Source organism: Thunnus thynnus, chromosome 14 (genome assembly GCF_963924715.1).
Source record: "Thunnus thynnus chromosome 14, fThuThy2.1, whole genome shotgun sequence".
Classification (NCBI taxonomy): Eukaryota; Metazoa; Chordata; class Actinopteri; order Scombriformes; family Scombridae; genus Thunnus; species Thunnus thynnus.
In genome coordinates this window covers 30,748,738-30,776,070 of record NC_089530.1, presented here as the reverse complement: position 1 = coordinate 30,776,070, position 27,333 = coordinate 30,748,738, and the positions used below count along the sequence as shown (strand labels likewise).

The 27,333-nt window shown below is 41.8% G+C and overlaps 2 protein-coding genes across 3 annotated transcripts in view; one reads left to right on the top strand and one right to left on the bottom strand.

The window, feature by feature from the left end:
* The window catches only part of LOC137197494 (NACHT, LRR and PYD domains-containing protein 12-like), a 316,885-nt gene that overhangs the window by 104,077 nt on the left and 185,475 nt on the right, over nt 1-27,333 (bottom strand). The window lies entirely within an intron of this gene.
* Nucleotides 1,185-27,333, top strand: part of LOC137197492 (TBC1 domain family member 12-like) — a 34,120-nt gene continuing 7,971 nt past the window's right edge. For both annotated transcript variants that reach the window (XR_010931438.1, XM_067610951.1), the window contains exons 1-11: nt 1,185-2,829; nt 14,959-15,097; nt 20,002-20,129; nt 22,240-22,322; nt 23,355-23,472; nt 23,582-23,688; nt 25,369-25,452; nt 25,545-25,639; nt 25,872-25,943; nt 26,782-26,910; nt 27,044-27,153. Coding sequence is in view for 1 of the 2 variants with exons in the window: in XM_067610951.1 (XP_067467052.1) it covers nt 1,505-2,829; nt 14,959-15,097; nt 20,002-20,129; nt 22,240-22,322; nt 23,355-23,472; nt 23,582-23,688; nt 25,369-25,452; nt 25,545-25,639; nt 25,872-25,943; nt 26,782-26,910; nt 27,044-27,153 (2,390 nt within the window). In the remaining variant the exon portion in view is untranslated. The remainder of the gene's footprint in view (nt 2,830-14,958; nt 15,098-20,001; nt 20,130-22,239; nt 22,323-23,354; nt 23,473-23,581; nt 23,689-25,368; nt 25,453-25,544; nt 25,640-25,871; nt 25,944-26,781; nt 26,911-27,043; nt 27,154-27,333) is intronic.

The window sequence follows — 27,333 nt, the reverse complement described above, 5'->3', positions numbered from 1 at the left end:
GAAAGAGGTTTTCCTCGCTGTAATCATTCCTCCTGTTCATACTGGATATTAAAAGATCCTTCAAATGTGCTTTCAATGGAAGTGATGGAGGCCAAAATCCACAGTGTGTCCACACAGTCATTTAAAAGTCTGTGTGAAGCTTCTATTCAGCTTCATCAGTCTGAGTTAGTCATATCAAGTGGATATCTGACACATTTACAGTCTTTTTAGCATCAAATTCCCTCTTTGTGTTTCCTCGGACAGTGTTTCCCTGTTGAGCTGCAGGTGGAAGTATAGTAACAAAAAGAGGAACTTTGGCACTAAAAAGACTGTAACGTTGAAAGATATCTACTTGATTTGACTCATTTGGACGCTGAAGCTTCATATTAGCTTCAGATAAACTTTTTAATACATTTTTGCGCAGAAGCAGGACTATGGATTTTTCCCCCACCTCCTACATTGTAAGTGCATTATGAAGGGATCTTCTAATACTCAGTATTTTTTATTTATCACATTTATTTGCAAGGTAGCAAGTACAAGGAACTCAATGTGGGCTACACGTCAACAGAAAAAGCAATAAACATGAACATTAAACAATAACAGTGTAAGAAAGAGAGGGACAGTAATTTACAAACATTCTGTGTAGTGGGGGGGACTATGTGCTCACATATTGACATGATAAAAGCTATGTGTGTGCAAAAAAGCTGAATATAAATAGAGGCATAAATACCAATGTAGATATAGATATAAATTTGAGTGTAAATAAACTATGTGTGTATTAACAGGATATACTATATGTACAGTTACAGTATGAACATGCAAGAAAAACCTGTTTCAGTGTTAATTTGAGCTCCTGATTGTTATTTTAAGACAGACCTGGAAAAACTGTGAACCGTCCTTTAAGGACAGTCCTTTTATAAAATGTCTTTTCCACCGCAGCTTAGTTTATTTAAGGGTTCAACGGGGTCAGGACTCCCTGGTGCAGTTACACGGCGCGGCCTGCGGGTGTCGCTGTAAACCGTTCAGCCAATCAAAACATTTTATTTATTTATTATTATTATTGTTATATTCATTTATTCATTCGCTTATCTGTATTTTGTTTGTTTTTATGTTTTTTATTGTTTTTTTCTTGTATCTATTGATATTTTTGTTTTGTTTTTTTGTTCTTATTTTTAAGCGAATCAAAACACAGCGAGTTGGGGGGTGACGTCATTGTTGGGGTATTTTCAAGATGGCGCTGGACCGTGGCCGGAGTGCCGCTGCAGCAGCCAGCTAAACATTAACGGATTTAATTAATCTTCTCTCAGGCGCGGAGACGTTAACTCTGCAAGACACAGAGGAAAAATATCTTTACTCCAGAAACCAGAAGAGGAAATGTTACATTCGGCGAGTGTCAGGTAACGCTGGAGTGTCCCTGGCTAAAATGGTAGCCCCTTCCTCCGAGAACAACGAGACCTGCTGCGGAGCTCGGCCGACGGAGGAGGTTACGCCCGGGGCCGAGTCTCGTCTGGTGGATTGAGGTGTCATGGAGACGACGGGGGAGAACGGAGGGTCGTTTGCCGTCGACTTAAACGAGAACGAGGAAGAAGAAGGAGGAGGAGGAGGAGGAAGAGGAGCTGGTCACACATCTTACACCGCACTTAAAGACCGCGGCAGAGCGCTGCTGGCCGGTGTCAGCGGGGGTCAGGAGGCGGGGAAGGGTCGTGTTTACGTGAGCGGTAATGTTAACGGGAGGAATGTAAACAGAGACGGCCCGGTACAACAGAGAGAGATCGTGTTGGATCTGGTGTCGGCGGAGAAGTTCCTCCCCGCACGGTTGGCTGACAGCGGCGAGCATCGCGGCCTGAACGGATTCACTGAGGCACTCGGTGAGGAGCAGCCGGGGATGGTCGGCCAGGAGGAGCCGGAGGAGCCGGGGATCGTCGGCCGGGAGGAGCCGGGGATCGTCGTGGATCCGGTTATCAGGGAGAGCGAAGGGGAAACCCCGGGAGAAGAGGCGACGGACGGTGGCGCAGTTACCGGCTGTATCCGCACTTCTCTTCCCGTTGGCCGGCTATCCAGCACGGGGAAACACCAGCAAAACTGCGCTTGCACCGCAGCCGCGGCTCCAGACGTAAACATGCTCAACGGGGGTGTTGACAGGCCGCGGCACGGAGGTCTCGAAGCGGATATCGCTTACTGTAAACAGACTGGGGTGTTTTCTAGCCCTGTGCTGGGCCACAGACTCGGTTTATGCGACGTGGACGGCGAGGAAGTGAAAATAGCCAACGGTGGTTTACACATTGTCAGCACCACCAGAGCAACATGTGACCGGCCTGAGTCGGACTATTCCCCCGAAAACATTCATTTCGACCTGGGGGCAAGGCAAGAAAACTGTAGCGGGAGTTTGGCCTCTCAGTGCCCGTGGCAGGATGCGCCTGCTGCGGCAGAGCTCCCTCACTCCCTCGCCCCCTCCGAGGACTCCCCCACCCCGGGATCAAGTGCCAAACTCCCCTCTCCCTGCCCGTCTCCCTCCTCCAACCTGAGCGGTGACAGCCCGCTCTCTGAGCCCATTACCAGGGATGAGGAGGAGGGTTTCAGTGACCTCAGTTTACCGGTTAGGCCGCACAGTTTGAGGACTACCCCCAACCTCGCCGTGTCCCTCAGCTGCGATGCCACCCCGCTGTCCCCCGACGAGGAGGGGGGATTTTATTTTGGAGACGAGGGGTACGAGGAGGACCTTCGGAGCGTTTTGGACGCGGGTCGCAGGCAGAGCGCCCCGGACAAACTGCCAGACCTGACCGGGCAGACAGACAGCTCGGACTCCAAGCTGATGCCAAAGAGGTTCGGCATCGCAGATTTCTTCACCAGGTAAATTATTTTGGGGTGTTATGAAACGATCTCTCTCTCTCTCTCTCTCTCTCTCTCTCTCTCTCTGAGACACACAAACACACACATGCAGGAGCAGAACATGTCAATACACAATCAGTGATGTGGTAAATATAAAAAAGCCCAAAGCTGTCAGCAAACCAAACAACCACCAACATGAACCCAAACATACTCAAAGGACCTGATTTTTTTGTGACTGCTCAAGTGTATTAAGAATTTACCACATAAAAATATGAGATCCTCATGTCTATATATATATATTTTTTTTTCCGGCATTCTCAGTCAGATTGGCCGGCCAAAACATCTACAGTGTGGGATTTATTTGGAAGCTTTCAGTCTGAAAATATAAAACACTTGCACACCACATACTGGAGCTGCAAGTCACAATTATTTCCATCATCATTTAAAATGAAATGACCATCTGACCAGCAGCAAAAATACAAACAGAAATACACAAATGATGAGTTTCATAATGACGGAGACAAACAGGCTAATCTTATATATACACACCTTTATTTACAGTTGTAAAGAACACACTGAGGAGGAGTACTCTTTTACAGCAGACAACATTAAAAAAACAAAACATCATGTTTAAGTATTAATCAAAACATCAACATACTATTCAAGAGCAACACTGCTAAAACATAAACAACTGCTCTTATCCAAGGAGGGTTGAATCGAGAGTTGAATTCTTCTTGGAAAAATGACTCAAAAGTAGAAGTAGTTGTGACCTCATATTCTTGCCTCGCTCTTACTGCCACCATGCAGCCTCCCTCCTACACCATAAACAAGGATGTAAACTATCATTACTTTGCAGGACAGGTCAATCCCACCGCCGTAAAACTAGCTTGACATCGGACTCTCCATATTAATAAAATGTCTGTTGGACGGGCTTCAGCGGGTCTGAATGTTTGTACCGTTTCCTCGAGCCCAAGCCAGTCCTCTTGTTCTTTGCCCTACAAGTCACCTCGCCTCCAGCTGGTCAACAGAGTCCCGGGATCGGTCGAGTCCTTTTGGCCGCGCGTTTCCATCTCCCACCTCAGCTCGTAACCTTCCTCCATCTGCTCCGGATGTCATTAAATGAACACACCTCTAATGGGAGTGAGAATCTGGCATCTGTTCATCGTGCTGCTGTGTTGAAGAGCAGCCGGACAGCCTTTGCAAACGCGACAAATCGATTTCATTTGGAGATATTTGTGGTTGGACGAGAGATGAATTTAATCATGAATTAGTGATGGTCGGGTTAGGAGGTCGTTCGTAAGCCGGGGTTCAGGTTCTTCACATCCACTGTGGCACAAATAGAGCCGCAACTAATTATTCTTTTAATTATTTAAGGCACCCTGTGGAGCGTCTGACCTTTATGGAGCAGTTTTTCTTGAGTACACACATGCCCACGAGTGACACCATACACAGCCCAGCCAGATGTTTCACACTGATCTACAGGTGCCTGTAATGCAACAAGAAATGCAGCATTGTATAGAGAAATGCAGTGAAGAAGAAGATTGTAAAAAAAATCAGCTTTCTAGATGTTTTATGAAGAAGGAAATACATTCAACTTGACCTCAGAGGTACACACAGTGAGTTTGGTTAAACATAATTTTTCTGATATATTGCTTTATTTAGTCTACAGAATTATTAAAAATAGTGAAAAATGCCCAATCACAGTTTCCCAGATGTCTTCAAATGTCTTGTTTTGTCCAACCAACAGTCCAGAGTCCAATGATACAGAACAGACACAAGCAGCAAATCCTCAAACTGGAGAAGCCGTCTGAGACCAGACGACGTTTTATATGTTTGCTTGATAAATGACATCGTCTGTTGACTAACTGATGAATAGACAAGCTTTTAAGCACAAATATGAATTGAACCTGTGACCTTCTGGTTGATAGATGGTCTGTGTGACTGCAGCACATCCCTGCTTTTCTTGCTAAACTGTGATTACTCAGAGGAGAGAGAGAGAGAGAGAGAGAAGATGGAGAGAGGTTTTGGCTGGTTTGGAAGGAGTGAGTGAGAATTTAAAAAGCACTGGGAATTTCCTGTTCCATTTAAAGGCAGCTGCGTACTGAAAAGAGAGCCTGCCGGACAGAAACACAGTGGCACACATCGTCGTATGTAATCATGTGAACAATGGCTGTGTGCTGTTTGTTTGTACTTTACTCTGATGAAAGTTAGAAGAAGTAAACCAGAAATAAATAACAAACAAATATACACTTACTGAGCACTTTATTAGGAACACCTGTGAAATCTGATGCAATCCAACACAACAGCTCTGCCATAAATACGACTTTCACAAAGCTTCTACATTTCCCCCCATCATGTATGTTAATGGAGTGGACAAAATATTAGGAACACTTTTCAATATAATGCACTCCAGTAAACATAAAGTAGAATTTATGGCAGAGCTGTTGTATTGGATTGCATTAGTGTTCCCAATAAAGTGCTCGCTGAGTGTAAATATTTAAATACATGTACATACACACATTGTTCTTATAAATACTCAACATTACTGCTAATGTTCAACACAGCCTCCCAACCATTATGAGATGGTTTTCATGCCCAGTTACAGTGCAGCTTACATGAGCCTCATGTTTTACCTGTAAGACTTGTTGTTCATCACCTGTGATGTAAAAACATCAGATTTCAGAAATAAAAAGTTTGCGTCCTGGTTTTAGCTCATTTATAAAACCCAAGCGGACCACGGAGGGTCTCTCCTGATGGGCTCCCGCTGTCTGCTGAAGAATCCATCACGTTGGACGGTAGAGGAGGTTGTAGTTGTAAATGGACTGTACTTGTGTAGCGCCTTTCTAATCTTCCGACCACTCAAAGCACTTTTACACTACGAATCACATTCACACACATTCATACGCTGAATGGGTACAGGAGCCATGCAAGGTCCCAACCTGCCCATCAGAGGAAATCTAATCATTCACAGAAATTCACACAGTTTGGGGTTCAGTATGTTGCCCAAAGACACATCGACATGCAGACTGGAGGAGCCAGGAATCGAACCGCCGATCTTCTGATTAGTGCCACAGCCGCCCCGGTAGTTTAGCTAGAAGTAAACTAGAAGTAGTTTAGCCGATTTTGCTAACGGAGCTGCGGGCGTTGTGCTGTCCTCTATGTTTCCATTACAGTTATGTATTTAAGTTTACAGTCTGTCAGGCTGTGTTACTCTGTGTGTGATGACGTTGCTAAAAAAAAGGCAACGATTCGACTGACTGAATGCACGTAGACCTTCTCGACTGATGCATGGAATCATAAAATGAGATAAACTGAACATTATGATCTTAATTAAGGAAGGATTTACTGCAGGACTTCTGCATTAGTTTTATTTAACTACACCTCATAAACTGGCAAGTGGGTGCATGTTGTCTGACATTTTCCAGCTAGTAAGGTTTCTCCAGACTGTCAAACTAAAATCTAACAATGGAAACAAGTTTTTTATATCCAAAACTGTGTATAATCAGATTACTACATGCACCTGTAGCATTTTGTCACAAACATGTTGATACAAACCTCCAAACTTTGCTTCCACAACAACACGTCTTTTTCTTCAACAGTGGAGGGACAGAGACGCTGTGTGTTAACTCCATATTTAAGATCAGTTTCTGTTATTACAGAGGGATTAAGGAGGACGTCAGCTGACTGAACTGACCGTTTTGACATACATCTGCATCTTTTCATAGCAACACAGAGCTGCAGTCTGGGACCTATAGCTCAGTAACAGCCTGCATGTTAATCGTGCCCCAGTTACGTATACGTGCAGTAAAGTGATACAGCAGGGCTCGGTGAGCATCGACTCGGTGTAGCCTGTTTCCTCGGGGGGCTTATAGCTCACATTCACCGCTCCCTCCGCTCTTCTGCTTTCTATTTCTGAAGCCGATTCAAACACAGTTTCACCTCTGCACGGCTGCCGTGATGCAGCAGAGATGTTGTGACCGTCTCACTTCCTGAAAAGTTTACATTTTAGAGACGGATCGAGTTTGAGCCACATTCACAGGTTGTCAGACAAAGATGTTCTGATCAGTTTGACAGTTTGACGTCTGAGGTTGGACATAAGGTGTTTTTCACTGTGTCTCTTACGATGCAGCATTTAACGTTGAAAAGAAACATGTAAACAGAGAAGTATTGATTTTTTTTTTAACACATTGTTTTATATTTCTGTTTCCTCAAATAATAAACTTTCCTAAAACAAATAGTAAGTAAAGAAAGTAAAGAAAGGATTCACAGTCAGTTTAAAATATGAACAAAACAATGAAATGTTGTTGCAGGGCTACAACTAATGACTGTTTTCATTATTGTTGATTACTTTTCTGATGAATTGATTAGTTGTTTGGTCTTTAAAACATCAGAAAATGGTCGATCAGTGTCTCCCAAAGTCCACGATAACGTTGTCAAATGTCTTGTTTTGTCCACAACCCAAAGATCTGCAGTTTACTGTCACAGAGGACTAAAGAAACCAGAAAATATTCACATTTAAGAAGCTGGAATCAGAATTTGGACATTTTTTCTTCTAAAAAATGATTCAAAACGATTTATCAAAATAATTGTTCTGTTTATCCGCTAACTGAAAACCCAAAGATATCCAGTTTACCATCATATACGACACACAAGCATCAAAATCTCACATTTGAAAAAGCAAATGTTTGGTATTTTAAGTTGAACAATGACTGAAACGATTCATTGATCATCACAATCGTTGACTTTTTGTCGACTAATCGCTGCAGCTTTAAGGACATTACTGCACATCATCATAACAACTGAAACTAACGTATTTTAATGCCGCTAGTTCTCCTGCTACTATTTATAAGACCTTCACCTTTCTTATGAGTACATGATTGCAGGGCAGGAATTATACCACGGCCAAACGGCCCCGGAGCGCTGGCCGTAATGCCCCTTCTAAAATTAACTACCCGCACTGCCAGTTTGGCTTGCCCTGTGATTGTAACTTTTTTTTTCATCTGACCTTGTTTTCCACTAGATTTGTGCTCTTGGAGGCCAAAAATACTTCAGACTGCTGTTACAGAGTGTGGTGTCAGGCTTGTGGCTCATAGTGGAGACCAGAAACAAGGTTTATGTGTGGTTGAATGTCTGTGTGGCTCAGACGGACACCAGTAAGCACACGCAGCCTGGTCAGGAGTCGAGCAGGTTGGTTGAGTAGATCAAAGCGACAGCGGCGACGGCCCGGAGGTCGACAGGTCGGCTGGTCACCGACGGGGCCGTTGGTTCAAACCTCAGAAGCTGCTTTTACAGCCACGGCAGCTTTCATCTCTGCTACATCCAGAAACACAACACAACAGCCTGCAGACAAACAAAATGCATATTTACAAGCTAGTCATAAGCTCCAGGACATGTTGAAAAGTTAACCCTTTGAACCCTGCAGTAGACTTTCAGGCCCTTTATATACAGGCTTTTAGATCGATTTGCGTGTTAGTTGTACTATATATGTTTTTATGGAAAAAATAGTTTTGTGCAATTTAAAATAGTTTTAATTTTCAACACAGGGAAAATATCTAAAACATTCTGAGTCTTTATTGTTTTATTATTATTTATTTATTATTATGGTGCAAATAGAAAAAAAGATCATGTCAATGGATTTTGTCGTTCTTTGTCCTTTTATTCTGGATAATCTGGTTTGAAGTTTTGGAACTACTGTTCCCATAAGGCTTTGGGGGATAAAGGCAGGAAGTAATGTTGCCATGGAGTCCGTGTGAGTTTCTTTCATGGATGTGTAATAAGAGCTGGATAGGGCGCCGCCGCTCTGCCTTGCGGCCAGTTTTTCCCAGTGGCCACTCGCGGTACTGCAGCGAAAAATCCCCCTACGGCCCAAAAAGGATTTTCCCCCCATAGACCACCACTGTAAAGGAGACGCCTGTAAAACTGTTGACAAGACGCCTCGAACTGCAAACATCATTTATGACTCTTTCTATTATGAACTTTTGATTCATGGAGGTTTTATGTTTGTAAAACTTTCCACGAACCGAGAAAAGCGATTTAAAAAATCCGTGACATCATCACAATGTAAAGTCTATGGGCGGGGCCAGCGGGGGAAATGCTACTGCGCATATTCAGTGGGCCGCACAACGCGGAAGCAAACCCGAAAGCTAGAAACTTTTTGGCGTATGCGCCAGGCGAGCAGTTCCTATAGGACTGAATGGGCGCCATTTTTAGTCCGGGATCCAGCTCTTATAACACATCCATGGTTTCTTTAGCCGGTATTATGGATGTATTAAGGAGAACTGCTCCTGATTAGTTGTTTGGTCCATATAATGTCAGAAAATGCCTGTTTATAAATTCCCACAGCCCAAGGTGACGTCTTCAGATGTCTTGTTTTGTCCGACCAACAGTCCACAACCCAAAAATATTCAATCCTCACATTTGACAAGTTGGAAACAGCAAATTTTGGGCGTTTTTGATGACAAAAACAATTATTGAATCATTTTTCTGTTGATCGACTAATAGATGAATCGACTAATCGTTGCAGCTCTAATATAATTTGACCTAAAGAACATAAAAAGCCATGATTTGACATATCTCTTAATAAATTTGAACCAAACAGGACACATTTGTTGTTTGCTGCTGAGTTGGATGATTCCTCAGGTTCTTAATAAATGATTCCAACATAAATAATGTCATCCAGTGTGACTCCTAGTGACTCCAATATCAGAATAAAGATGTAATAAGTTGAACAGCGACGTTACAGGCAGTGAAAAGTGAGTGGAAGTGTCAGAGCTGTAGCACCCTGACAACATTCCTGTGAAAGACGCACCAGGAAGTGAAAGAAGAAACTGGGAAGAGAAAACTATTGAAGAATTCAATGAAATACCAGCGCAGTTCAGAGCCAGAGGGGCATATTTTTTCTGTCATTACAGAAGCAATAAAATCTTGTCTGACCGGCAGGTGCAGGAAAATGTCTGTTTGTTAAATCTCCGCCTGGCTTTTGGTTTGGACGCGGGCCTCAGCAGCTGGCCCGAAAATGGCTCAGAGGAAATCCAGACAGACGGGGGAGGAACGCCAGGGAGAAAACAGCACTGCTGGAAAACCTCCACACAAGCTGTTTGGTTCACAGCGAGAGCAGGGCAGAGACGTTCAGCTCCAATCCACACAGAACACAAATAAAACCAGGAATGCTGATTTATTTGAAGTCACCCTTCCACTTTTAAACATGTTCTCCTTCTTGTTCCTGCAGTTTGATGTTCTTCTTCTTCTTCTTCTCTGTGCAGAATGATGTATGTGTTTGTTTTCACGTTGATCTTCTGAAGGAGGAAAGTTTCTCTGTTTTCAGCTTAAATCTCAGTTTAACACCTGGACGCACCTGCAGGATGTATGACATCACAACTAGTTTGGAGCCAATCGTGGTCCAGTATAATATCTTTAAATATCTTGTTTTGTCTGGAAAACAATCTAAAACCCAAAGATATTTAATTGTTCTGTTTGATAGACGTCTTAACGATTAATCAATTATCAGAATAGCTCGAATCAGCTTATTTTACACAGTTTTTCCATTAGAGCTGCTGCTAACAATTATTTTCCCTATTGATTAATAATAATACATTTTATTTATAGAGTGTTTTTCAAGGTAGTCAAAGACGTTTTACATGAGCTAAAGGGATCCTAAAAAGCAACACTCTGCTGATTATTCTCCTGATTAAACATCTGTTTTATAAAATGTCAGAAAGCTTTTTAATAAATGACCGTTATAGTTTCCTAAAGCCCGAGGTGATGTCATCAAATGTCTTGTTTTGTCCGACCACAAGTCCAAAATCCAAAGTTACTCAAATTACATTGATATAAATTAATCACCAAACGGATAAATGTAACAATTTTACAAAACAAAACATGCAAAATCCTCCGTACTAGCATTTGGCTGTTGTTGTGTGACTGTTTCCAGGCTTCAAGGTTCAATTTCTTCATCTGTAAAATGGTGGAATATCCATCCCATCATAATCTTCCTCCATACAACGGATAAATAAGCAACACAATAAACTAAAACAATGGAAGGATTTCTTTAAAACCAGTTTGAGATTATTACAGAATGCGCACCAGTATCAGCTGTAATCTGTGGCGTAGTTGGTATTCGTTCCTAATTCAAATGTTGTTGTTGCTGATCTGGAACAACATTACAGAACAGCAACGTTTTTCACTCAGTCAGATTTTTGCCTTCAATACAAATTTGAAACTGTCAGAACTATTACCAGAGATTTATCCACGCAGAAAGCTTCGGTGTGATTTGCTAACGTTTGGAGTCATCAGCTGTGGTGTTTTTGGTTTAGGGCTGCAACTAACGATTATTTTCATTATCAATTAATCTGAAGATTATTTTCTCAGTTAATTGATTGGTTGTTTCGTTCCCTCAAATATCCACAACTCAAAGATATTCAGTTTACTGACTTAAAGGAATAAAGAAACCTGAAAATGTTCACATTTAAACGCACAATATGTAATTTCAGCTGCTAGGCGTCTCAATCAAAACAATAACAACAGACGGAGTGTGATGACGGTGTGAAGCAGCAAGGGATCATGGGAGTTGTTGTCTTCATTGTTAAATAAGCAGCTTCACCGGGATAAGATTACTCCAGTGTTCATCATTCAGGATGTTTTTACAAACGGACCCGGAGATTACAGGTAAAAACACTGAATAAAGCTGTTTCACCTAAAAAAATCAGTGTTTCCCCGACGATGTTTGGTGACCACCGCACGTCCGGTACGGGCTGTTAGCCGAGCTGCTGCTAACGTTTGTCCAGTTTATTTCTCTGATAACTTAAGATCCAGACATCCAATGACTAAAATCCTTCTTCCGGCTAAAAGATATAGTTAAAAACCACCTAAATTTATCATGAAAATGTGTCTTAAAACTGAATAAAAGTCCATTTATAACAGTTTGTGTGGAACAACCACAACGCCGATGTATTATCTTGTATGTGTGTAAGTTACTCTTTGGTAGACGCCATTGTAGCGGACAAACACAGCGCCGCCGTATGCATCTGGTGCGTGTTTACTCTTTGGTAGAGGAGGTATGACGCCATCGACAGGCGACCAAATGAAATACACAACTCAACAACATATATAACACAAGTCTAGTTGTTTTTAGACATTTAATGTGGAATAATTACATATTAGAGCTTTAAGAAGCTGGAATCAGAGACTCAAAACGGTTAACGTCCATTAGCTTAAACACAATCAATGCTTGAGAATCAAATTGGCTCCGATCACCTCTCTGGTTAATTATTTACACACACACTTCCTGCTCAGCACACTTTGGGAATTAGGTTAGATCCTATCACATGTACCCAAACACACACACACACACACACTCACTTACACGCTCACATCTATTACATTTCATTTGTTGCTTCTTTCCTGCTCTGTTAAATAAAAACAGCAGTGTGGATGTCATGTGGCTTTAATCTGCAGCTACAGGTGTGCTGTTCAGGTGTCTGGGAGAACAAAGCTGCTTCTGATCTGAGGAACGTTTAGATGTAACCGACACAAAGCGGAAACATGGTGTTTTTTAATCTTTCTCATGCTGGAGTATAAATAGTGACAACATTACCTGTTGCATCTGACCTACAGACAGCGCTGGCAGCTCTTTTCTTTCTGTCCAACAGGCTGAAACATCTTTTTATTGTATTTAAGCCTGTCAGTTGTTTATAATACCGGCTTTTCTTTCGGAGGGATCAGGGCGTTGTCGAAGCTGCTGCTGTCGGAGGTTCAGGGTTCGATCCTCTGTGATTTCCAAGCTTTTGTTACCCACAATTACACTAAAAAGTCTGACGTCACGTAGAGAATAACTACTGTAGGTTAAAGAGAAACCAAACCAAACAGGCAGTAAGTTTTGAATATCACTTCCTCTTTTCTATTTCTGGAGTTTCAGCAGAGCGACAGCAACCAGTGAGAAAGAAGATAAACAAAGTTCTGTTACAGCGTATTGATTTATGGTTTAACAATAAGGAAACTGGCAAATATTCATAGTTGAGAAGTCTGTTTGTCCAAAGATATTCAGTTTACCATCATAGAGGACTAAAGAAAGCAGAATATTCACATTCAAGAAGCTGGAACCAGAGACTTTGGACATTTTTTCTTCAAAAAATGACTCAAAACGATTAATTTTGTTATAAATGAATCTGCCGATTATTTACTGGATTTAATCAATTAATCTTTTAGTCTATAAAATGTCACCAGTTAACTTATTCAAGAGTGTTGATGATAACTTGTTCTTTCAACTGTCCATTGTGAGTGTAGTTAATGCTAACTTGGTGTTTTGAGTGTTCTTTTACAAAACTAAAAACAAAGCCAACCGGTGAAAGGATCTGCATAACAACAAAATAATTCACTAAGATGATGTAATCAGGTACATATGTGGATGAAAAGGTTCTGCTCAGACACACTCAATGACACACGAACACTTCAGAGAAGGAACCTGATCCTGCAGAGAAAGGAGGAATAATATTTGCTTTTCTATCTGCTCAGTGTTTTTTGTGTGTGTGTGTTTTCTCCACTTCCTTTTTTTTATAATTCATCCAGTTCCTCTCCCTCCTTCCTTCTTTCTCTTCCCTGCAGCTGACCAGCTGCTTTCTTCTACCGAAACGAATGTAAAACTGTTGATCTGGCAGCTTTTTTTTTTTTTTTTTTCATCTAGCATCACTTCAGAAACTGCTGCGACTGCACGACTGCGGTCTGAATGATGATGAAGATTCATTCACCGCGTTACGTCTTCACTGTTGATAACGTTTCTCTCCTCGGTTGTTTGAGGAGTTTAAATGTTTTTTCTGCAGTTTTTGCAAAAATCTTAATATTACTGGCTGGATAGGTTGATAAGAAAATGAATCTGCATTATCTGCAGCTATTTTGATCATCGATGAAGTAAAAATCTAAACATTCTCTTGTTTAAGCTTCTGAATTGTAAAAACTTTTTGCTTTTCTGTGTCTCAACATTAGTAAATTGAGTATATTTGAGTTTTGACTGTTATATGAGTCCAACAATCAATGGAGAAGATAATTGGGAGATAAATAATCATTAGTTCCTCGTTGGAAACTGTGAAGAAACTCTGAAGCCTTTCACCACTGCTCATGGTCTTCCTCGGCAGAGAACAGTTGGCGTCACATGACCTAAAGTTGAGTTGACTTGAGGTTAAAGTCATTTTTAAGCAAAAATGTGCATTTTCAGCTTCTTTAATAAGATGATTTGATGCTTTTCTTCATCATTCATGATATTAAACTGAATATATTGAGGTTTTGGACTGTTGGTTGGGACAAAATAAGACGTCTTAAAACATCACAGGCTCATAAAAATGGTCATTTTTCACTATTTTCTGACATTTTATTGACCGAACGATTAATCGAGAAAACAATCGTCATATTAATTGATATGAAAATTGCAGCTGTAGTTGGAAACTCTGCCAAAAGCCAGTGACTGGACCTTAAGTCAAGATTTGTTTTTTGGGTTTTTTTTGCGAACATCATATTTGTTGAATTTTAAGCTTCTGTTCTAAAGGTACTAATTGTATTTAGTGTCCATTTTCCTCATAAATACGACCAGATTATACTTTATAATGCTTCTTTAAGTGATTATAGTTCCATATCAGTTTCTGGTAAAATGAATCAGATTTTAACAGTGATGTAAAAACTCAGTTAAGAAGAACAGAAAGAAGCAAATAATGTTCCAGATGAATGTTCTGTTTAGTAACACAGCAGTGGAGAAGTGCAGCCAGGTGATGCAGGACAGATGTCTCAGTCTCAGTCTTTCCTGCAGCATGTGGAAAGTTTTCCGCTGGCCGCTGTTGAAAAGACACGTTTGGATTTTTTTGCTTTTATGTTTCGATTTGCGGCTTCCTGTGTGGAGACGATTTCCTGCAGCGATCGTATCATCGACACCAGAATTTAATTTGGACAAACACGGACAACGTGCAGCTTCTCAGTGTGGACGGGACACTGCTGCACACGTTTGTGATTTAAAGCTGATCAGACAGGTTTTTACATTATCGATTAATCTTGAGCTGATTCATTAACTGACGATTAATTGATCGTTTCAGCTCTAATGAACATAAAGGTTTAACGTGAGCAGACAAACAGTAATAATAATAATAACTGTTCTCTCTGTCTCGCTCTCAGGAGCCTGTTTTCTAGGAAATCCAAAGAGCCAAAGGCGCCGTCCCATAATGCAACGGGGTGGCGACTGTTCGGCAAGACAGCAGCCAGAGAGGACGATGCGGCGAAAGACCCCTCCTCATCCTCCTCGTCCACGCAGCAGGTAGGCTCGCATCATCAGTCTCGGATCGACATGAAACTCTCCTGGTTGAGTCATCAGGATAAAAGATGAACAACAAAGGAGAGAAGTCAACTACGACTCCCATGATGCATTTCAGTAACAAACATCCAATCACTCAACAGTTTAATTAGATAAAACTACGGCACCTTGTTTTATTTCCAGTTGCAGCAACAAAGTGTTTCACACACCTCTGATTGGCTTATTAACCGTCGCACCAGCCGCTGAGGCTCATGGGTATTGTAGTATTTAGAGCTGTCAGTCAGCAAAAACATGATTTCTCATAAAAAAAGAAAGTTGGAGATATTAAAGCTGATGGTGATATTAAAACCTGCAGTATTGTTGAGTTTTCCAGGAGACTTTGAACATTGAGAATATTATTAAAAGACAACTTTGAGATGGAAATGTTCTGTGTAAAAGGCTGAAAAAGGATCATTATTATTACCAGCTGCAGCTGTGTTTTCTGTCCATGCAGGGAGGAGTTTCCTTTATCTTCTAATAATGGAAACACATCAGATAAGAATCAGTCAGGTTTCGCAGTAACCAGGTCACTGCAGAGCACATTAAAGTGTTCTCTGGTTGTCTTTGTTAACCTGATTTCTTATGTAACGAGAGCTGCGACGATTAGTCCATGAAGGAAGTAATGCGTTAAAGTAGTGCATTAGTGAAATAATCAGCAACTATTTGTCATTTGTGAGGATTTGCTGCTGTTCTCCGTCTGATGTGATAGTAAAGTGTAAACCAGCTCTCTGGCATTTTATAAACCAAATGTTTAATCAAAAATACTTGTTAGTTGCAGCTTTAATGTGAACACAGTGAGTAAAATAAGTGCTGAATTGAACCGTTTTGAATTCTCTGGATTCAGCTTCTCCAATGTGAGGATGTTCTGCTGTTCTCTCTTTTATGTAACTGTTAATCAAATATCTTTGGGTTTTGGTCTGTTGTTCGGATAAAACAAGATATTTAAAGATATCAGTGTGGATTATGGAAACGTTGCGGGTTAGATGCATCAGTCGAGGAACTCCTGAGTCGACTCTCTCAACATGACAACATGACAGACTGTAAACTTTTACAGATTCTTGTCTCTAAATGACCTAAAATACAAAACTGTGATGGAAACAGAGGACAACACGACGCAGAGCGACTGTCTCCTGCTCAGACGCTCTCAGCTCCAGTGATGAAAGTTAGTTTTGGACGGAGGTCTACAGCACAGAGGAAAACCATATATCAGACTTTGGATGACGTGAGATTTGTTGACAATAAGAAAAATCTAGAAAATCACGTCCTTTAAAGACCAAAACATCAACCGATTAATTGGAAAAATACTCAGCAATAGTGGAAAATAAACATTAGTTGCAGCTGTAGAATAAATCATATCAAAGTCCATGTCGAGTATGTTTGGTATTTATGTTTGTGTGGTTTTTTATAAGCAGTAGAATATGAAGTCCAGATGCTGCATCGTGTTTCTGTGAGATCTGTTTGTTTGATTGGTTGATCTGACGATGATGCTCCAGAGGCTAATGCTGTTAGCCTGCATCTGTTTACATACAACATGGTGGCTGGAACGAGACTGTAAAATGGATTTACTGTGTGTGTGTGTGTGTGTGTGTGGTCGCTAGGCAACTTCCACACACACACTGCCTGCAGCTGAGGACACAGATAATTACCCCTCTTCACTCACTCACACACACACTCAATCCTCCTCTCTATCCCCCACTTGATGCTGCTTTGAATAACACACACAGCTGTTCCTTTCCTGCCATCTAGAGCAGGTGGTATCTACACACACACACACACACACACACACACACACACACACACACACACACACACGTTGCAGCAGCAGCTTCCAACTCTCTGGTTAAATTTAATCAGATGAGTTCTGATTTTCACATCAAACACTGAAAGCTGTCAGGCAGCAGCTGCGTCACACTGAAGAAGTTCATCGTCCCTCAGCTGGAAACCTTTACTTCCTGTCAGCATCCTGCTGAAGTTCCTTCGAGCAAGACGTCGGACCCCTGCTCTCTTTTGTACGATCTGCCGTCGGTGTGACCTCTGAGGACACAGACCGAGAGCTGACACCGGTAACCGTCTGACGGCCGGCGGCTCTCTGTGCTCACATGATGGCAGCCGGAGTCAGATGATTCATCAGGAAAGGAGCTGGCCAGATGTGGTTTGGCTGCAGTTGGTTGACACGTCAAACTGTGGAGGAGGAAGAAGAAGGAGGAGGAGGAGGAGGGAGAAAAAGAGGGGGAGGAGCTCAGTTGAACTGTTTCCTCTGAATACAGTCTGTGCCACAATTAGCTCGTCTGCTCGGAGAGACAACCAGGGATTACCGGCAGGATGATCATCCTCATTACTCTGCAGGAATCTGTCATTTCAATCTCCATGATTTGAGGAGAAGAAAACAGTTTTGTGTTTGTGACTCCTTGGCTAACATCTGCTATCAATCCTGTCCTGTGTGTGATATACAGGCGGTCTCGGGGGATCTGGGACTAACACCTCAGACCCCCTGAAAATCTCAAAATGGAAATATTAAGGTTTCATTTATCCACACAGTAAATCTACACCCTTGAGAAATCTGCCCAAATTGTACAAGTGAGATGTGATCCAACAGATCCAGGATACTCAAAATGTTTTTTAACCCAACCAGACTCAGACGTGGTGTTTTACTGGGACATTGAGCTTCCTGAACCCGTGTAGAGCTTCTTCCTTGCTTTTCCACTGTGTTTTACAAGCTGTGAAAGATCAACTGTAAATCATTAAAAAGGCGACAGCGGGAGCGGGCGGCGCTGCTGCTTGTCCCAATATGTGCTCTCCATTGTTGCTCAAGTTTAAAAAGTCCTCACCAGTTTACTCACAGAGGACAAACGGTGTCACTGCCGTGTCGTGTCTGTTGTAGTTTAGACGTGACGACACATTTCTGGAAGCTGGAACACATGAAGACAGAAACATTCATCCATCATCATAAACTCTTTACAGAACGTTTAGAATATTTTTAGTAATATATCAAATTCATGAGGTAAAGATTCAGTGTTTTTTTTTTTTAAATGCTGCACTGAGCAAACTCTCCTGGTGCAGTTAAGTTGGAAATCACTGGGTCAGTCACATGATTTCATACATATGACTTTCACTTGAGAGTAAAACTGATGACCGAGCAGCAGCAGCAGCAGCAGCAGCAGCGGTTGGATTTTCCAGTTTGAGAGTGAGAGCAGGAACTCTGTCTCCCTCTGCTGGTGACAGTCAGACACTAGATTATAAAAGGCTTGTTGTCCTACTGACCCACAGATGTCCTGCTCCTGTGAATGAACTGTTTATTGTGCAGTCACACACACACACACAGACCTCACATATACAAGTACACACTCACACATGGACACAAACATTGATATTCATCAGGCAGCGTATAGAGTCCACAGAAGCAGAGTTCACATCACGTACATGCTGCAGGTCAGAAAGAAACCAAGTACATTTACACAAGTACTCGTATTTCCATGTGATGCTACTTTATACTTCCACTCCACTACATTTCAGAGGGAAATATTGTACTTTGGTTGTATGCTTTCATTTCAATAAATGTTCAAATGATCCAATATTTCAGCAAAAATCAAAGATTAGAGAAAAAGTCCAAAAACTGAAAACAGATTTGTGTATCAGAACTTTGTTTTTTCTTCTTTCCTCTCCCATTAATCATCTCACCACCCCTCAGATTTATCTGCTGACCCTTTGGAGGGGCCCGACCCCTAGGTTGGGAACCACTGGACTAAACTAGCTAACTGTATATAAAGTAGTGTAAACTAGCTCCACCTCCAGCAGCTACAACAGTAACATGCTGCTCTAACACTGATGCTTCACTATTAATAATCTAATGATGTCATATATAATAATATATCAGTCAGAGGGACCAAACCACTACTTTTACTGCAATACTTTAACTACATCAAGCTCATAATACTTATGTACTTTTACTGCAATACTTTAACTACATCAAGCTCATAATACTTATGTACTTTTACTGTAGTATGGCTTTTCATGCAGGACTTTTACTTGTAATGGAGTATTTTTACACTGCTGTATTAGTACTTGTTCCACCACTGGAGCGCACACACACACACACACACACACACACACAGTCACCAACAGATGGAGATTTATTCAGACTCAGTGATTCTTCTCTCTAAGCTTCGTGAACAATTGCTTTCTTTGTCTGTGTGTGTGTGTGTGTGTGTGTGTGTGTGTGTGTGTGGCCCTGTTACACAGCTGTTTGCATGTTATGGTTTGATAGAACATCTCTATTGTTTCTATTTATGAACCTGTGTGCAGCCTGACGTCCTGCTGGCAGTTCTTGTGTCTGTAACGTATAATATTTTGTTCACTCCATTAACATACATGAGAGAGGCTCCACTCCAGTGCACCATCACCACCACCCACTACTGCCACCTCAATAATAAACATAAAGTAGAATTATCACCTTTCTGACATCAACGAGAAATGAAAATGTAAAAGTTTTGCAACAGTAGAAGTTATGACAGAGCTGCTGTTTTGGATTACATCAGGTGTTCCTAATAAAGTGGCCGACTGTCCTTATTTATCTAAGACAGGGATTCCTGAAGCGTGACTGCCTCTAGGGAGTGTGCAAGATTAAAAATGTAATGATGGTGTAATAATTACACCATTACACCACCATTATTTCAAGTGAGATTTTTCACGAAATGTTTTGTTTTGTGTTTTTTTTGAAGGTGTGGGGGTTGGGAACCACTGATCTAAGAATATACACAGAACATGTTTCAGCTTTTCAGAAAAGACATAGAGTGACAGAAGCTTGTGTAACGGGGCAGAACTTCAGCTCTCATTAATAACTAATGTCTGTCTTTGTTTTGTCTCCACAGGAGGAGAACGTGACGGAGGACTCGGGCGTGTCCTCGGGTCCTCAGCGCCCCCTGGCTGCAGGGAGGAGGAAGAACCTGGAGTTTGAGCCTCTTTCCACCACCGCTCTTATTCTGGAGGACCGGCCATCGTGAGTACCAGACGGACAGACGTTTAGACATAAGATTAGAGCGGAAACTAATGATTATTTTCATTATCGATTAGTCGTTTGGTTTATGCTGCTATGCTGACGACACCCAGCTCTTCCTGTCATTCCCACCGGAAGACCACTCAGTCTCCGCTAGGATCTCTTCATGCCTTGCCGATATATCAGCATGGATGAAAGAACGCCACCTTCAGCTTAACCTCTCTAAGACCGAGCTCCTTGTCATGCCAGCCAGTCCTTCCATACAACAAAACATCAGCATCCCACAAAGTCTGCCCGAAATCTGGGTGTCATGATCGATGACCAACTAACCTTTAAGGTTCACGTGGCCTCAGTCGCTCGATCATGTCGATTCGCCCTGTACAACATCAGGAAGATCAGACCCTTCCTGTCTGAGCATGCAGCACAACTCCTGGTTCAGGCTCTCGTTATATCAGGCATCCACTACTGCAACTCCTTACTGGCCTCCCTGCATGTACGCTTAAACCTCTGCAGATGATCCAGAACGCTCTGCCAATGAAAGGCGTCTGGTACCACAACAGGACCCTGAGTCACCAGCTAGACTCTTCTCCTGGTGGTGGAACGAGTTACCAAACTCTGTTCAATCTGCAGAGTCCCTCTCAATCTTTAAGAAAAGCTCTTTCGCGAACACCTCTGCACTTGATGAACTGTAGGGAGAGAAAAAAACCAAAAAAACAAGCTTTATGGCACTTACTGGTGTTGTTGTCTCCTGACTAGATCCCTGCTTGTGTTGTATCAGTCTCATATGTGCGTCGCTTTGGATAAAAGCGTCTGCTAAATGAAAAACGTAAATGTAAAATGTCAGAAACGTATCGATCAGTGTTTCCTGAAGCCCAAGATGACGTCTTCAAATGTCTTGTTTTGTCCACAACCCAAAAATATTCAGTTTACTGTCATAAAGGACTAAATAACTCAGAAAATATTCTTATTTGAGAAGCTGGAATCAAAGACTTTGGATTGTTTTTTTTCTTTAAAAAAATGACTCAAAACAATTAAATGATTCATCAAAATAGTTGGGATTAATTTGATAGTTGGCAACTAATCGATTAATCGATTAATCGTTGCAGCTTTAGCTAAAATATCCTCTTCTACTGGTCCAGTCTGAGGAAATGCACTGTGTTCATGATACTTTATTAAATAACTGCTGCATGAACCTGAACTGATGAGATAATTCAGATTCAAACTAACATACACAAATATGCATCCTTATAATATTATTATTATTATTGTTGTTGTTGTTGTTAATGTCATTGTCAGCATTATGCTGGGTTTTATTTGAGCGTTTCAGTGTCTCATGATGGTTTATGAGAATTTTTATGTATTTTTACACCCTGCTTACAGTGAAACAGGTTTATAGACACACAAAGCTGCACTGCTCATAAACCTAAAACGTTGGATGATCTGGTCGGAAGAAAGGTCATGTTGTTACCTAAATCAAAGGAGTTTATTGTCTGACAGTGACATTTGTTTTCTTTTGTCAGTTTAAGGTGGACCGTCAGGCTTTTAGAGCTGAAACTATTACATGATTAATCAATATTGACAACAAGTCTGATGATCGATAAAGCATTTTAGTCACTTTTCTAGCAAAAAAGGCCAAACATTCTCTGGTTCCAGCTCATCAATTGTGAGAATTTCCTGCTTTTCTTTGTCTCATGTATAAGACTTAATAAGACTTAATAAGACTTAATAAGACTTTTGAAGATGTCACCTGGGACTATTAGACGCTTTATAGACCAAACAAATAGACAATTTATTGAGAAAATAATTGACAGATTAATCGAAGTACAGCTGTGTGTTGCTAACTAACATGTTACATTTAGGATGGTATAAGTTTGTTGTTTTCTCTCATCTTGGACACTAAACTATCAGAAAGCTGCTCGACTGATCCGAGCAAACCAGCCGCTGCTCTCAGATGTAAATCCTGATATGAAGCCGTTGTGTGTGCTGCAGGTTTACAACAGTGAGCTGCTGGAGATCAAACTGTCACACACACACACACACACACACACACACACACACACACACACACACACACACAGGTGTACCCATCTGACTGATTCTCTCTGTTTTTCAGGAACCTTCCCGCCAAATCTCTGGAGGAAACTCAGAGACACAAAATGGAGTACGAGGAGATGGTGGCTGGAGCCAAGAGGAGAGGTACACACACACACACACACACACACACACACACACACACACGCACGCACGCACACACACTCACACACGCACGCACGCACACTACAAATCTGAAGTTGTTATCAGAGCTGCAACGATTCATCAATTAATCGGTTTGAAAAATGGCAAACTACATCTAGAAATGTGAGTCTAACAAAACAATTTTTTTAAGTCATATTTGATAGTAAACAAAAACAAGATATTAGTATACATCTCCTTGAGCTGTGGGAAATTACAACATGCATTTTTGTCTGTTTTCTTACATTTTATTAAAAAAAAAACTAATCAGTAAATTGAGAAAATAATCAGCAGATTAAACAATGATGTTCATTAGTTGCAGCTGTAATTGTAACCGGTTTCCAAATGATCTCTTAATCTCACTCACCAAGAAACCAGCAGATGTTTTTTTGGCAAGAATACAGGTGCATTGTTTTGCTTTGATTTGATTGGTTCAGAACGTCAGGCCCCAAGCAGACGCCATTCAAGTAAACAAACTGCAACATCTGGCTCAACCGCAGCTTTTACTCTCTTACTGGTGTCGGTGATAAATCTCAGTCTTCACAGAGGCAATATAAAGCTAATCAGAGCGTTTCCATGACTACAGAAGTAAACAAACATGGCGTCTATGGAGGAATATGCACTGCTGTACTTACTGCACAGAAGAAAGAGAGAAAGAAAAAACAGGAAGTGATGATGTGCAACTTTTGAATCACTGACAGAGGAAGGAAGGACGGAGGATTCCTGGAGACAAACTTCAGCTGGAGCTTGATGAACCATTCAGCGTGATTGTTTTGAAGTGAACCCAAACAAAAGGGGTCGTCTGTCTCTTGTGGTTTGATGCTGTTGTGATCCACGCTGGAGCTCACGCTTGCACACTCCAGAACGCAACATCGCTTTCGTGTACTTCGGTGGAGCATGTTTGGGGCCTCAGTCAACAGGAAAACACCAAACACTAAATGTAAGCAGAACAGTGAAATAATCCTCCTTCTCTCTGTGTCTCTTTGTGTCCGTCAGAGCTGAAAGAAGCCCAGAAGAAGAAGCGTCAGATGAAGGAGCGACACAGACAGGAGGACAGCATCTCCAACGCCATGGTGATCTGGAACACCGAGATCCTGCCGCACTGGGACTCCATGTACGTCTCCACGGCTCTGTGTGTGTGTGTCGGATATACAGTATGTGTGTGAGCTGGTTTAAGCAGCTCATCATATTTATTTATCTTGTGTGTGTGTGTGTGTGTGTAGGAAGGGAACCAGGAGGGTCAGGGAGCTCTGGTGGCAGGGACTTCCTCCCAGTGTCAGAGGAAGAGTGTGGAGCCTCGCCATTGGCAACGAGCTCAACATCACACCAGGTACTCACTATACACACTAACATACACACCAGGTACACACTAATACACACAAACATACACACCAAGTACACACTACTACACACTAACACACACACCAGGTACTCACTAATACACACTAACACACACACCAGGTACTCACTAATACACACTAACACACACACCAGGTACTCACTAATACACACTAACACACACACCAGGTACTCACTAATACACACTAACACACACACCAGGTACTCACTAATACACACTGACACACACACCACGTACTCACTAATACACAGTAACACACACACCAGGTACTCACTAATACACACTAACATACACACCAGGTACTCACTAATACACACTAACACACACACCAGGTACTCACTAATACACACTAACACACACACCAGGTACTCACTAATACACAGTAACACACACACCAGGTACTCACTAATACACACTAACATACACACCAGGTACTCACTAATACACACTAACACACACACACACACACACACACACACACACACACACCAGGTACTCACTAGTACTCACTAATACACACTAACACACACACACACACACACACACACCAGGTACTCACTAGTACTCACTAACACACACACACACACACACACACACACACACACACACACACACACACACCAGGTACTCACTATACACACTAACACACACACACACACACACACACACACACACACACACACACACACACACCAGGTACTCACTAGTACTCACTAATACACACTAACACACACACACACACACACACACACACACACACACACACACACACCAGGTACTCACTAGTACTCACTAATACACACTAACATACACACCAGGTACTCACTAATAAACACTAACATACACACCAGGTACTCACTATACACACTAACACACACACACACACACACACACACACACACACACACACACACACCAGGTACTCACTAGTACTCACTAATACACACTAACACACACACACACACACACACACACACACACACACACACACACACACACACCAGGTACTCACTAGTACTCACTAATACACACTAACACACACACACCACACACACACACACACACCGGGTACTCACTAGTACTCACTAACACACACACACACACACACACACACACACACACACACACACACACACACACCAGGTACTCACTAGTACTCACTAATACACACTAACACACACACACACACACACACACACACACACACACACCAGGTACTCACTAGTACTCACTAACACACACACACACACACACACACACACACACACACACACACACACACACACACACACACACACACACACACCAGGTACTCACTAACACACACACACACACACACACACACACACACACACACACACACACACACACACACACCAGGTACTCACTAACACACACACACACACACACACACACACACACACACACACACACACACACACCAGGTACTCACTAATACACACACACACACACACACACCAGGTACTCACTAGTTCTCACCAGGAGCTGTTTGACAGCCAGGCAGAAGTATTATTACAGGAACAGTATAATTTCAAAGTTAAAACCTGACTTGTTGTTTAGCAGTGAGAGAGCGAAGCTGAATGACTCACTTTGTTTTCCTTTCTGTTTCTAATCTTCGTCTTTGTGCAGAGCTGTACGAGATCTTCCTGTCCAGAGCCAAAGAGAAGTGGAGGAGCTACAGTGAAACCAGCTCAGTCAACGACAGCGAGAGCGGTACGACACAGCAAACAAGCTCACACGTTAATGAAATGTTAAAAACATCCAAACTGAAGTGTTGAAACTTTTGTCTCGGGTGTTTTTGTCAGATGGAGGAGCGTCTCTGGCTGACAGAGAATCCAGTCTGGACCTCATCAAACTGGACATTTCCAGAACCTTCCCCTCTCTGTTCATCTTCCAAAAGGTAAATAAAAAATGTGATGTGATTCACTGAGAGTTTTGAACCTCTGGAGTGAAGAACATCATGTCTGTTCTGCTCAGATGACCCAAAAACCAGACTTGGTTTTAGGCTCATCTTTCCTGACCCACTTCTCTTCTTTTTATCGTTTCCTCTGGTGTTTCCTTTTACCTCCTCTCCTCTAGATATACCTCCACATCAGATCTATTAATCCTAACTCTCTCTGTCCGTCCTGCAGGGCGGTCCCTACCACGACCTCCTCCACAGTGTACTGGGAGCTTACACCTGTTACAGACCTGACATTGGATATGTAAGTTTGCTTTTTTTATTGCTTTCTTGTAAAGATGTACAACTACTCTGTGTAGATGCCACAAAGCCAGATAAATGTAGTTATGATATAGTTTCTAAACAAACTAACAAGACCAAACTCTTCATAATGAAGGAACATGTCACCCAGTGCAGCGGTGGAGCTTGTTGACGTCTGTTTAATAGTTTTTGGACAACAATGGAGGAATAAGATATATCAGAGATTCTGGATGTTTACTTAAAGGAGACGGAGGATTTGTAGTTTTAAGGGTTTTTAAGGAAGTATTTGAACATTTTTGTGGAAAAACCAAAAACATTATTATTCAAACCAGAATATTTTTATGTCTTAAAACATGTCTGGAGGGATCTTTAAGTTTATAAATGACTGGCATTTTACAAATCAATGTGTAGACTGATCTCCACTTCATCACATCACCTGGAATTACTAGAAAAACTCGTTACGCCTGGTCTGAAGTCTGTGTGAGGTGCACACTTTCTGTTTTTATAAATTATTGATGGGAAATGCATGTTTTTTTGCTTGTGCACATCAGTTGCACATCTGGTCCCATGTGTTCTGTTAAATCTTAAAAAGAAGATTTTATAAAATATAAAAGGAAGAGGAGTTGTACTCTGCAGAAGCAAACAGCCGTTAGATGTGAAGATACATTTGGTCTCTAATCAGCTACAGATGTATTATAGATGTATTATAGTTGTCGTGTTAAATCTTTGATTCAAGCTAAAATGTTTTGGTCCCAAAACAAATCAAAAACCTCCTCCTAACACTGGTGTATATTTATGCAGAGCTGTGTGTCTTCTGTGCTGATCTGGGATCTGTGTTTCAGGTCCAGGGCATGTCCTTCATCGCTGCTGTGCTCATCCTCAACCTGGAGGAGGCCGAAGCCTTCATCACCTTCGCCAACCTGCTCAATAAACCCTGTCAGATGGCGTTCTTCAGAGTGGACCATGAACTGGTACACACACACACACAATACCTCTTATTCATTTTACTCAATTATAAGTTGTTCTGTTAACTCTGGGAAACGATCCCGTCTGATTTCCTCTGTCCTGTGACTTCTTCATCATCTTCTCCTCTCTCTCTGTCAGATGTTGAAGTATTTTGCAGTCTTTGAGGTCTTCTTCGAGGAGAATCTGCCTCGTCTCTTCAGCCACTTCCAGACCAACAACCTGACCCCTGACCTCTATCTGATCGACTGGTGAGTTGTTCCCCTCAATTTTGCATATATTGAAAAAGAAAATAAGCGTAAGTCTGTGAGAGTTAAAGGATAATTCTGGTTTATTACAAACTGGATCTCATTTTTGTTGGTTTGTCCATCGTTCCTGTCCGTGATAACATCGAACCCACCAAATTACAACATGGTGACTTCGCTAAAATG